Raw genomic sequence first — 12,297 nt, 5'->3', positions numbered from 1 at the left:
CGGCGCTAAACCGCGGCTGCTGAGAGCCAGGAGGGGTTCTCGACACCGGGGCCAGCCCCGTCCCTCCCCGGTACCACGGCAACGGCGGCGGGAGGCGGCGCGGCGGCGGAGGGGAGGCGGCTCCGCGCGGCACCGGGGCACGCGCCCGCCCGGGGCCCCGCCGCGGCGGCCCCGTCAGCCGAGCCGAGCCCGGCCCGGTGCCCACGGGCGGCGGCGGGGCCGCGGGTGCGGGTCCGTGTCGGTGCGTTGCGTGTGCGCTGCCCGCCCGCCGCGGAGCGGCGAGGGGGGGGAAGGAGGGGGAGCCCGGCCTCCTTCCTCATTTTGGGGCTGAGAACAGCGATTTGCTTCGCCAGCTGCAGTTCTCATTTTTTTTTAATTATTTTTTTTTCCCTACGTATCAAATCCAGCCGCCGAGCCGGGCGCGGGGCCGCGCTGTGAAGCCGCGGGCTCCGCTCCCCGCACCGATGGAGCTGCATCCCCGGGATCCCGGCCGCACCGCCTGGGCACTGCCCTGCCTGCTGCTGCTCGCCCTACCCGGTAAGCCATGGCTCCTGCCTGCCTCCCTGATCCTGTCCTTGCCCTATTCCCCCTTTTCCCTCCCACCCTGCTCCGCTGCTCTGTCCTGTACTCCCCTTCCCACCCTGCTTCTTTCCTCTGCTTTACCCTGTTTTCCTTTTTTTTCCCCGCCCTTCTCCTCTCTCCTCTGCCCTGTTTTCCCCCTTTCCCTCCCATCCAGCTTCTCTCCCTGCTTTGCCCTGTTTTCTCCCTTTCCCTCCCACCCTGCTGCCTTGCTCTGTCCTGTTCCCTGTTCCTGCCTTTCCCACGCTGCTCCTCTCCTCTGCTTTGCCCTGTTTTCCCCTTTTTTGCACCCTGCTCCTCTCTCCTCTACCCTGTCCCCCCCCCTTCTCTCCCTGCCCCGTCCTCCCTTTTCCCCCATCCTCTCCTCTCCCCGCTCCCGCACACCTCCGGTACGCGACATGACGCCGTCTCTCCGCGCACGGTTGGTTTGACCTTTCCCGGGATGACCTAGAGCGCGGCGATGGCCGAGGGGCTCCCGCGGGGCCCTCGCTCGGCGGCTCCTCTCAAACCAAACTTCAAGGCAGGCAGGCAGACATTCCCCTTCCCAGCGAGACAGGGAATTCTGCAGGGGCATGAAGAGGCATGTTGTTCCCACCCATTTGAGAGCACCCACTGCCAGCTATGGGAGAGGCAAATCTCAGCAAGCAGCCCAAATTCCCTCTTGGAGATGGTGGTGGAGCAGGCATGGGGAGGCTCTGGTGAGTGCTGCCTGTCTCCTCTGCCAGGAACTTGTTTTTCTTGCTACCCCCCTGTGGGCTCTTTCTCTACCCAACTGCTGGGCACCGAAGCGGTGGGATTCCACCATCCACGGGCACCACCCAGCACTGGGCTACCTCGGCCTCAGGGTTCCTCAGCCCTCCCCAGGGCTCATGTCTCCACCAGTCCCTCATAAATGCTGGGGACACAGCCAGTCAGAGTGTGCCGCTCCCCATCTGTTTCCCTTCCCCTCTCGGCAGTGGGAAGTCTCTGGTCCCACCAGGAACGAAGCCCTGTGGTGGCTGCTGCTTTCAAGGATATCTCCTTTCTAGGATGTTTCATTTTGGGTGTTAATTGCAAAGGAATCGCTCTCCTTCCAGCCAGTGGAGGGACAAGGTTCTTGGGGCAAACCTTGGGCAATACTGGTATAATTCCAGGAGCATCTTGCTGCTGAGCTTTTTGCCCGGTCTGTCCAACTCCCACCCTTCCCGACCGGATCCCACTACAATCAGCACAGCCCAGGCTCCATGGGGGAAAACCACCTTCTCCCAAGCCCACTGGAAATATTTACCATCAAAGCTTTACTTGAGCGAAGAGTTGGATGCAAACTTGGGCAGAAAGCAAATGCTTTCAGCACAACACGCCTTGCTTTGAGTCGCCTGATCACAACTGAGAAGTGCTGGCCCCAAACTGAAAACTCCGGCTGCTGAGAGCCAAGAAGACTTTGGCGGTGAGTGCGACTTCCCAGTGAGAGAAAGAATGGCTCCAGCAAAGCTCCCGAGCTTAATGAAATGTGGCCTTGGAGTAAGAACCCCATTTTTTCAAGCCAGCCATGGGAAAAGAACCACCCTGGGGCAGAAAGCCCTGGGTTGTGGGGTGGTTCACGTCCCTCATTTCAAGTGCAAGCATGTAGGATGTTTTTTTTTTTTTTCCCCCATATGGTGAATCCCTCCTGGGCCACGGCTCAAACTAAGCTGAACTCCAGCAGAGCTGGCCCAGGCTCCTGCTGCCAGCTGCTCCAAAAGCTTCTGCAGAAGCAAAGAGGAAAGGGAAAGGTCCTGCAGGAGACCTTCCTGTAGGGCAAAGGCATTGAGATCCTGGGAAGCCAAACAGCAAAGTCCTGTTGTGAAACCTGCGCCCTGCAGAGCCCTTCCGTGTCTCCACAGAGGGTTTCAGCTGCGCTTCCCAGAGCCTCTTCCAAAGGGGAATTCTGCTTGATTCTGGGGCTCTGGCTCTTGGGATGAATTTCTGCTGATGCTGGAGGAGGACAGCCTGGAAATGGTGGCTGCGTGTGAGCCGAGGCTTCCTCTGATGTCATGGATGTAAAACACAGCCTTTACTGCAACCCTCCCTGAGCGCCCCGGGATCTGCTCGGGGCTTGACAGCTATCCCTGGGGCTCTCCTTGGCTTCCCTAAACAGCAGATTCCAGGCCTTTTATAGGCAGCACCTGTTAGTTTCCGCCACCGGCAGCACTACTGCAGGTGAAATTCCAGCAGGATTATTTTGGGGTTCTCTTGCCCATCGGCCTGTTCCTTCACTGAGTGACCGTGGGGCTTCGGATGCCGGTGACCAGCTGCACGTTGTTTCTGGAGCACACAGCCATCCCAGAGCTCCTTATCCGGCTCCTTCAGAGGAAAAAAATCTATTTTTATCGGGAAGCATCTAAGCAGCCTCTCCTGAATTAAACCCCGGCCTCTTGCAATCTGTTCAGTATCGAATACTTCAAAAGGTGGAATATAGAAAAAAATGTGTCACCAACACGGAAAACTTGCACTGCAGTGAGAACTGGGATTATTTTGCTCCCAAATTAAACTGAATAACGGGAGGGAGGAAGGCTCTGCCAGATCGAGCTCCTGCCTCTGCTCTGGGCTTGGAAGTGCTCTGGGTCTGCACTGCAAGGGTGCTCCCACCTACATGGGAACTGTCAGGTGATGCTTTTCAGGGCTCTAAAACCCTTGGCTAATTCTGGAGTGTAGGATAGAGCAGATTACAGGGTCAGAGCACCTAAATGCCCCATGATCTTGGAGGCGAGAGGCTCGTGCTCCCATTCCAGGTAGTTTGAAATCCAAGTCGAAGAAAATAGTGTCATTGGGTGGCAGGTGGGAGGCAGGTTTGCCCTGAAAGAGTGAAAAATTGTGGTGTCCCATGTGCTTGTGGCATAGAGACTCCCAGCATCCCACTCCTAGTGCACAAGCCTGTTGTGAGCTGCTGGGAGGGGGCTCAGATGGGCTCCTGGTCCCGCAGTTCTCGGGGTGAGAGCCCTGAAAGGGGAAGGAGGAGGGGAGGCATCTGCTGCATGCAAGGAGAAGCTGTGTTCAGGGGGAAAGAGGAAAGGAGCCTGGGTGGAAACTTTGCATTTTCTAACTTGCGTGTTCTGGGGTTTTCTACCAACTTCCCCTTTGTGTTTTCCCATCCAGGGGGTGAGGGCATTGCTGGGTGCTGCTGCAGGGGGTTGAGATGGTTCTGAGCAGGTGGGGGCTCATCTTGGTCCTGATGTAGGGTGTTGGGTGCAGGCAAGAGGAGGAGAAGCCAGGTCTGACCGGGGACTCCTGCTCCTGGGCTGAGAGGTGTGAGTGGGTCCTGTGGAGGTGTTACTGTGGTGGGTCATGGCTGGAGCTCGTGTCGTAGATCAGCAAACCCTGAACGGGGTGATCTGAGCAGAGATGGGGGGAGCCTCTGAAGTGATGGCTCGGAACAGAACACATGGAAAAATACCCCAAAGCCCCATTTTAGTCCTGTCCGAGAGGCTGCCTGGAGCCACGCGGTGTTTTGTGCTGTGACCAGTGAAGCCTCAGGGGCAGGCAGCCCTGCCGGCAGCGCGAAGCCCTTTGTTCCCGATTCCTCTGGGAGCAGCAGCAATCAGGAAAGCACCTCGCAGCCTGTCGCTGGACAACAGCACGCTCTGTGCCTGCTAATCCCTGGGCACAGGAGGCAGACAGGGTGCTCGCACGCCGCTGCCCGGCGAGGAGGGAACGTGGGCTGGGTGACGTGGAATGCATACAGACCATCCACATTCCTGCAAATCTGGGCTCTGGGAGAGGTGTGCCTGCTGCCTGCAGGTGTAAATCCCTGTAGTCTCAGGAAGGCAGGACCCTCATGCCAAGGCAGTGGGGAGCCCTTGCTGCCCACCAGGCGTGGCAGCCAGCCATGGGCAGGGCACCTGGCCCCACGCTCAGCTCAACGTCCCAGTGTTCACGCGGATGTTCCTCTGAGACCCATCGCTGCAAACAAGAAATGAGCTTTGGGGTTGAGCGATGCCCACCCTGACCATGCTCTGGTATCAGGGGTCAGCTCTGGGGCCCCAAAGTAGGCACTTCCCCAGCTCAGCCCCTCGGCACACCGCCTGCCTTGTGGGGAGATGGACAGATGGAGAGAGGGAGGATGAAGAGGAGGCACTCAGCTCGCTCAGGTTGGGCTAAGCAGGGCGGCACAGGCAATTCCCCCTGGTGCAGGGGACCCTAAAGGGGACATGGGGGGTCACCACCCCCCAGAAGTTGCTTTTACAGCGGATTGCAGAGGGGAGCAGTGAGCAACGCACTCATCACAGGGCACAGAGCCTGTGTGGTGGGGAGGGGGCCTGGCCCCCCGCTCCTGTGGGCACACACAGGGCACAGGGCCCTTGCTGTACTGCAGTGCTACCTGCTAATGGTTTTCTCAGTTTGGTGGAGTGAGCACTTGGCATTGTGACCCCCCCCAGGTGCATGTAGGGGCTGGGGGATCTGTGCAGTTGTTGGCTGGGGGTGCCAGTCCCGGTGCCCATGGCAGCCCAGTCCCTGCCTGCGTCACATCCTCACGTAGGGGCTCATCGAGAGGCGGATGATGTGATGGTGCTTCTGTGCTTTCAAACTTCCTCCGTGTGTTTCTCAACCGCTTCTTGTGGAAGGTCTGGGGGCAGCAGGCGATGGGGAAGCTCAGGAGATGCAGAAGTTCAGGAGATGCCACAGCAGCAGATCCAGCAGTGTGTGCCCTGCGTCAGCACCGTGCTCAGAACAAGGAGTGCACGAGGCCTCTGCTCCAGAGCTGCTCCCCGTGATTTGGGTGTCACTTGAGAAGCCCAGGGTCACCTCACAGATGGCCAGACTGCCACTGCTTGGATGCAAGACCAAGTCTCAGACTGAACGACACATCTGGACATGACACAAACCAGCTCCGTCCTTCTGTGTTTGTTTTATGGGAAAAACGTGTTCTGGTGTCAAGTGCTGCTGCCAGGTTAACCCTGATGTGCCTTTGAAGGAAAACACCGAGGGCTGAAGGTTTTGGCTGGGGATGTTGTGGACTAAAAAAGCAAAAAGACTAACTGAAGGAGTCTGGAGATACTGCTTGTGGTAATTCTGACCACTGGGATCGAGTAATTCCATGCATTGAGGAACAGCAGGAACATCTGTGGGTACGGCACATACCGCTGGGAGTCAGGAGGGATTAACAGCTGCCAAAAATTAGCTCTGGTCTCTGTGGGAGCCAGCTGTGGCCTGAGGAGTCAGAGCAGCTTGTCCTACAGTGGGTCCTCCTGGGAGCATCCAGCCGGAGATTGTGTCCCAAAGGCAGCTTTGGCAGGAGTCACTGCCCTGGGTTTCCCTGAAAGGAGGTTGTAGCCAAGTTGGGGTCATTCTTCTCTCCTGAGTAACAAGTGACAGCTCAAGAGGAGATGGCTCCAAGTTGCACCAGTGGAGGTTTAGTTTGGATACTGGGGAAAATTTTTTCACTAAAAGGGTGGTCAAACCCTGGCACAGGCTGCCCAGGGCAGTAGTGGGGTGGGTCACTATCCCTGAAGGGATTTAAAAGACATGGAGATGAGGTACTTGGGGATATGGTTTAGTCATGGGCTTGGTAGTGCTCCGTTAATGGTTGTACTCAGTGATCTCAGAGGGCTTTTCCAACCTAAAGGATTCTGTGATTCCATGATTCTGGTGTGAGGGATGTGGGGTGCTGGTCCATGTGCTCCTCACACTGCTCAGTGTTACCTTCTCAAAGGCAACAGTCTCTGTGTGACCATGACACCAGTTCTGGGTGCCACTCCACCTCTGGGGCTGCAGTGGTGAGCCCTGTTGTCAGCAGGTGGATCTAACTGGTTTCCTCCCTTCTTTCCCCACGTGGCTTAAAAATGTTGTGACCAGTTTTGAAATCTTACCGAATTTGTTTGCAATAACTCTATTGGCATGGGAAGCACTGACAAAATTAACCCCTGGGTAACCCATGGATGTGTAGTGGGGATCATCTGGGACGTGTCTGTCTGTGGGAGGTGAGGCGCGGGCAGCTGGATTAGGGAGCATTGGTGTGGAGATGCTCTGAGATGGCTCCTTGCAGTTGATGCTGAGCAGGAATGGTGCCCGCTTGGCTGGTGATGGGGGTGAATGTGCTCCACTGGCATCACCAGGGCTGGGATTCCATACAGAAATGGGACAGATTCAGGGCAGAAAACACGGTGTCACACCATTGAGGGGCACTCTTTGGAGTGCCTTGTTTTGTGCCCTTGTTTCTCCTGGCTGACAAAGCCAGGTGGCCGTGGGAGGCAGCCCAGAGGCGTGGGCAGCTGGGATTTGCTCCATGATTTAGCCAAACAGAGCATGGCAGGCACTCACTGAGCAAAGCTCCGTTCAGCTCTGCTGCTGAGCACTGTGGGCACAGCACTGTGCCCATAACCACACCCTCTGCCCTGGGCTCCCTGGCATGGGGACAGCCCTGTGACCCATGGTCCCTGCTAACACAACGGGGTGCTCAGCATGTCCCAGGACTGGGAGAACAATGGGGCATCTGGATGTGCAGTGCCAGCTGAGACTCGGTCTGGTTTTTCCCCAGGTGCAGGTGCCCAGGGGGGTCAGGACTTCAAGCTGCACCAGCCCCAGGACAAAGTGTCGGTGAAAGCAGGGGAGATGCTCACCCTGAACTGCACCGTGTCTGGATCTAGTGAACCTGGTCCTGTGAAGTGGCTGAAGGGCTGGGGCAGTGGGAACAGGACCATCTATTCGGACACGGTCTCTGCTCCCCATGTGACGAGAGCAGTGAGTGGATCCGACACAGACTTCACCATCCACATCAGGGATGTTCAGCCCGAGGATGTCGGCACCTATTACTGTGTGAAGTTCACCAAGTCCCGGACTGGTGAGAATGAGGTGTTTCAGCGTGGAACTGGCACAGAGGTGTCTGTGCTCGGTGAGTGGGGGCTCCCAGAGCAACTCCTGGGGGGAGCCAGACCAGCCCAGCCCAGTGGGCTCTGCTCAGGGTGAGCAGGGATGGAGAGGGGGCTTTGGGGGCTGGTCCCAGGAGAGGATGCCATGGGCCATCCCTATGCCCCGCTCCCTGCAAACCTGGGGCTGGGCAGGGGGACAGAGTCTGACAGCCCTGTGCTTCTCCCCACAGCCCAACCCTCCCCCCCGATCGTGTCTGGGCCCAACCAGAGAGCGGGGCCGGGGCAATCGGTGGCTTTCAACTGCACGGCTGGAGGGTTCTTTCCCAAAGACATCAGCGTGAAATGGTTGAAGGACAGGGTCCCCATCTCATCTCAGCTGCCCCAGGTCACTGAATGGCGGGAGAAATCCTTCAACATGTCCAGCAGTGTGACAGTGGTCCTAGGGGAGGGTGACGTCCCCTCACGGCTCATCTGTGAGGTGCAGCACTCCGCGTCACAGACCCTGCTGCGGGGGACGTACCAGCTCAACAGAGTCCTGAGAGGTGAGGGCTGGGGCACTTGTGCTGGGGTGTCCTGCTCCTGTGGGCCTGGGGGTCCTGGAGTGGGTACAGTGGGTCATGGGGTGGGGACAGGGCACCCTGCGGGCAGCAGAGCCAGGGATGTCAGACACCAGGTGCTGCCTCTCTTCCCAGTCTCCCCCAGTGTGGATGTGAGCCCTGACCAGACGAGCCCCATTGAGCTGAACAAGACCGTGAAATTCACCTGCCACGTGAAGGGGTTTTACCCAGCAAATGTGGCTGTTTCCTGGCTGGAGAACGGGATGAAGATGAAGGTGCAGAACGACTCCCGGCCATCGCTGTTGCGCCAGGGCTTGTTGGAGCTGAGGAGCCAGGTGGAGGTGCAAGCGACAGAGGAGAGGAATGGGTCTGTGTTCACCTGCCTGGTGGTACACGATGGTCAGGCCCCTGTCAACCAGTCAGCCATCCTGTGGATCGCCAGCCCGGATGAGAAGGGACCAAGCAAGTGGTCCCAGATAAATAGTGGTGCGTCAAAGCTGGGTGGGGTGCCTGCCGGGGTGGCTGTATGGTGTAACCCCCTGAGAAAGCTCAAAGCTCCATCAAAATCTGGTTGAAGGACCAAATCTCTGTACCAGGGGGATGGAGGGTGTGATAGTGGCCAGCATCGAGCTGTCCTCCTTGGGGCTTCATGTGTAACTGGGCCAATTCCAGCTATGAGTCTGCAGGGACTGGTGGTACCAGGTTCTCGTACCATGGTGACCTTTTCACTGATGTTTCAGGCAATTTGCTCATCTATGTTGTGGTGGCCGTGGTCTGCTTGGTGCTGGCCCTGCTGGTGGCTGCAATTCTGTACCTCATCCGGACAAAGCAGATCAAGGGTAAGAGAGCTGAATGTGTGGCAGGGAGGCAGCTGCTCCCAAGCTCCTCCTTTCTCTCTCTCACATTAGTGCTTGGACAATTCCTGGTGGCTCCTGCCCAGTGGGATGACGGATAGAGGTGACCTGGCTATTTGCAGGCAGCAGAGAAAGCTCTGCTTGGTCTGACCCCTGTCCTCTCCTGTAGGGAATGGAATGAAACTCCAGGGAAATGTAGGCACTTGCCTCTGAGAAGAGATGTGTCCTTGCCCTTGTAGCAGTCTCTGCTCCATGCCTGGGGAAATGTGGGAGGTTATGTTGTTTCCTGGATTATTTTTTTCCTAAACTACTTTTCTTCCAGCAGGTAAAAGCTCACCAACTGCCAGGTGAGTGCAGATCTCCTCTAGTCACTGGGTATCCTGTGGGCACTCCAACCGGGACATCTCTAGCCACAGAGTCCCTCAGGATTGGGACAGAGCTGGATCCCCAAAACTTGTGAAAGGGAAGGCAGGAGCATGGGCTCTGCCCATCTCCCTGGCTGGGGTTCTTCCCCCATGGTGATTTTTGGCTTTTGGGGTGGGGCTGAGCAGGCATATGGGAGCTGGTCTCTGGCCAGCAGAGAGGCAGCTGGACCAGCACATGAGCAAACACTCAGGGCCCATCCTGCTGGGTGCAGCTGCAAGGTCCTTGGTTTGCATCTGACCTCCCCAGCTGCTCCATCACCAGGGAAGAGGCAACAGGGCACTCAGTCTGTCTGTCTGGTTTTTTTCCCCCTTCCAGGTTACATGAACCAGAGAAGAGCAGCGAGGCCACGATGCAGGTGGGTCCATTCACTCTGGGACTGTGGAGGGAGAGTGGCTGAGAGACACCGGAGATGGGAGTGGAGGGTGGTGGTTCCCCTGTGAAACATCTCAGTGTCTCCAGTGGAGGGTGGTGGTTCCCCAGTGAAACCTCTTGGTGTCTCCACACTGTGGCTGGAGATGGAAGAGAAGCTGCCCCAGGAATGGGGTAGCCACTTCCCAGCATCTTTCCTGCCTTCGCCCTCCCTCCTCCTCCTCCTCCCAGTAAAGTCTGGGTTTGTGCTGCCTGGAGAACCAGCTGTGTGATAGCCAGCCAGGCTATTTGTGGAGTTATTTTGCATTTGGTGACGCAGCTGCGAGCTAAATCGTGATCAGCAGCAATCTGTCCATCCCACCCAGGCTCTGCCAGCTCCCTCGTGGGCATCGCTGGGCAGGCTGGCCCTGCTGGGACAGGGTGATGGAGCAGCTTCAGTGGTGGCTCTGGCATTGTGGCGGTGGCTCTGAAGCCCATCCCTACCAGGGCAGGGTGACAGGGTGGCTCATGATTTGAAGCTGTAGCATGGGGTAGGGCATGGCTGCAGGATGGTGGCTGCTGGCATTGTTCCCCCTGTACAAGCAGGGGGACTGAGGTGTCCCGAGACAAGCTGCAGCGGGATTGATTCCAGCATGGAGCTGTGGGTTGGCGAGCGGGTGGTGGGTACAGGGAGGTCTTTGCTTGTCCTCCCAGAGGAGGAACTCTTGGTGTCTCGCACAGGAATCCGACCCCAACAACCTGACCTATGCAGACCTGAACTTCGACAAGGAGAGGAAGACCATCCGCCGCATGGTGGAGATGGGCCAGCAGTCGGAGTACGCCTGCATCCAGACCAGCCAGGCACCCAACGGCGACGACAACCTCACCTACGCCGACCTGGACATGGTGCACCTCAGCAAGGCACCCAAGCGGCCGGCCCCGCGCCCTGAGGAGGCCAGCTCCGAGTACGCCAGCGTCCAGATCCCCAGGAAGTGAGCAGTGGCTGCTGGGATCCCCTGTCCCGTGGGGGGCAGCTCTGCTCCTCCCCGGGAGGGTTCTCTTGGAAGCACTGGGAGCGATGTGAAGATGTGCTGCGGTACCTGTGTTTTAGGATGGAAGTGGAGCCCGCGATACTGTGGGGGGTCATCTCCCATCCACAGAGACCTGATTTTTGGGGCCAGCTTGGTCTTAGGGCTGCCCGCTCCATCCCCTCGGGACCCCCCCTGGGGGTCGCTCAGCCTCAGTGTGCCGGGTTTGCCCACGAGCGGGTTCAGCCAGCGGAGCAGCAGCTCCTTGGGAAGCTCCAGCTGGGCTGAGGGGAGAGGTACAGTGCCTCCACACCAGCTCTCATGGGGATGCCACTGCCTGGCCCACGGCTCCCCGGGACCAGCAGGGCCCCCCACACTGCCTTCTGGGGCTCTGCCACCACGCCTGGACACCACACTCTGGCTTTAAAGGAAGGACCGAAGTGTCCGCCTCTCTTCCCAAGTGTCCCTTCTGCGGGACCTCGGTCTCGCCCCAAGGCCAAGAGGCTGGAAGGCCATCGAGCCGAGCCCCCACCCTGCTGTCCAGGGGGGCTCCAGGTCTGGCTCCCCAGCACCAAGTATCCTTCTCATCATCATCATCTTCCTCTGCACAGCCTTGCCCTGCAGCGGGACCCACCAGCACTGCCCCAGGCTTGTACAAAGCGTGCGGGGTCCCCCCAGCCTGGCTCCCCCTCCGGGAGCTCCCCGCAGGTACCATGTAACATGTTTTGACTGTTTGACATGTAACTGTTAATTTTTAGAGCTGAACCCCCCCGATGTTTTTGTGTTGTACGTGGGTGTACTGCTGTGTACTTAACACTAGAATAAGATGTGCGAGATTAAGACCGAGGCCTCAGTAAAAAGACCCTCCAACCCCTACAGAGTTTATAAGAGACTTACATGCCCCAACCCCCAGCTCTGTTTTGGGGGCCAGGCAGGCTCCCCCCAGGCCACTCGTGGGGACAAATGTCTTCCATGTGCCCCCTCTCTGGGCCAACATGCAGGGTCTTGCCCTGTGTTGGCTCCTGCAGCAGAGGAAATGTGTGGGGCTGCCCCCCTGGCTGCTGGCAAGGGGCTGGGGGAAGCTGGGGGTGCTTTGGGAGCGATGTGACTGCTTGTACAGACTTTTTTTTGTTTGTTCTTTTTTTTTTTTTTTTTTGCTTGCAAGATATTTTTATAATAAAAGTGAAAAGTCCTGTGCTGCTCCCGCACATCAGCGTGTCCCTGTGCTCAGGGAGGCCACCTTGTCACCTGCACTGGGCATGCAGGGTGGGGTTGTGGGTCTGTGTGCCCTGCAGCAAAAAGGAAAGGGAGGGGGTTTATCCTGCACAGCCCTGCAATGTGCTGTGGGAAGAGGAAGGCAGGAGGCTGAGCCTGGGATTGGGGCTCTTGTGCTGGTGCTCCCCTGGGCAGCATGAGGGAGGGCAACAGTGGACATGGGCAAGGACTGGTCAGGGTCTGGCCCTGCTGCATCTTTAGGTGCCCCCTGTTCCCTGGGAGCTGAACTGGAGCTGGGGTGCCCAAAGTGGGGTGCAGGCAGGGCTGGGTGCTGGCTGCAACCTGTGCTGTGGGTGAGCTGAGCATGCCAGTGCTCTGCAGTGACCTCCTCCCTTTCCCACCCTGGAGCTGGCAGCCTGGCCATGTCTGGGACATAAGATGTGTCTCACTGGAGCCAGGAACTGTA

General features: G+C 58.1%; 1 protein-coding gene across 5 annotated transcripts; it reads left to right on the top strand.

The window, feature by feature from the left end:
• Positions 1-265: 265 nt before the first annotated feature.
• LOC108506344 (tyrosine-protein phosphatase non-receptor type substrate 1-like) lies at positions 266-11,826 on the top strand. Of its 5 annotated transcripts, none has more exons than XM_017833264.1 (8): positions 266-537; positions 7,073-7,426; positions 7,634-7,945; positions 8,096-8,446; positions 8,701-8,799; positions 9,137-9,161; positions 9,556-9,595; positions 10,330-11,826. In XM_017833264.1, the coding sequence occupies exons 1-8, from the start codon at positions 465-467 to the stop codon at positions 10,582-10,584; spliced, it is 1,509 nt and encodes a 502-aa protein (XP_017688753.1). In that variant the 5' UTR covers positions 266-464; the 3' UTR covers positions 10,585-11,826. The 5 variants fall into 5 exon arrangements, with proteins under 5 accessions (XP_017688753.1, XP_017688752.1, XP_017688751.1 ...); XM_017833263.1 differs by having other exon boundaries at positions 408-537; positions 9,140-9,161; XM_017833262.1 differs by lacking the exon at positions 266-537 and adding an exon at positions 1,025-1,277 and having other exon boundaries at positions 9,140-9,161.
• The last annotated feature ends 471 nt before the right edge of the window (positions 11,827-12,297 follow it).

The sequence above is a fragment of the Lepidothrix coronata genome, unplaced genomic scaffold (genome assembly GCF_001604755.1).
Source record: "Lepidothrix coronata isolate B3197 unplaced genomic scaffold, Lepidothrix_coronata-1.0 Scaffold212, whole genome shotgun sequence".
Lineage (NCBI taxonomy): Eukaryota > Metazoa > Chordata > Aves > Passeriformes > Pipridae > Lepidothrix > Lepidothrix coronata.
The sequence above is the reverse complement of the archived record's forward strand: the minus strand, read 5'-3'. Positions and strand labels throughout refer to the sequence as shown.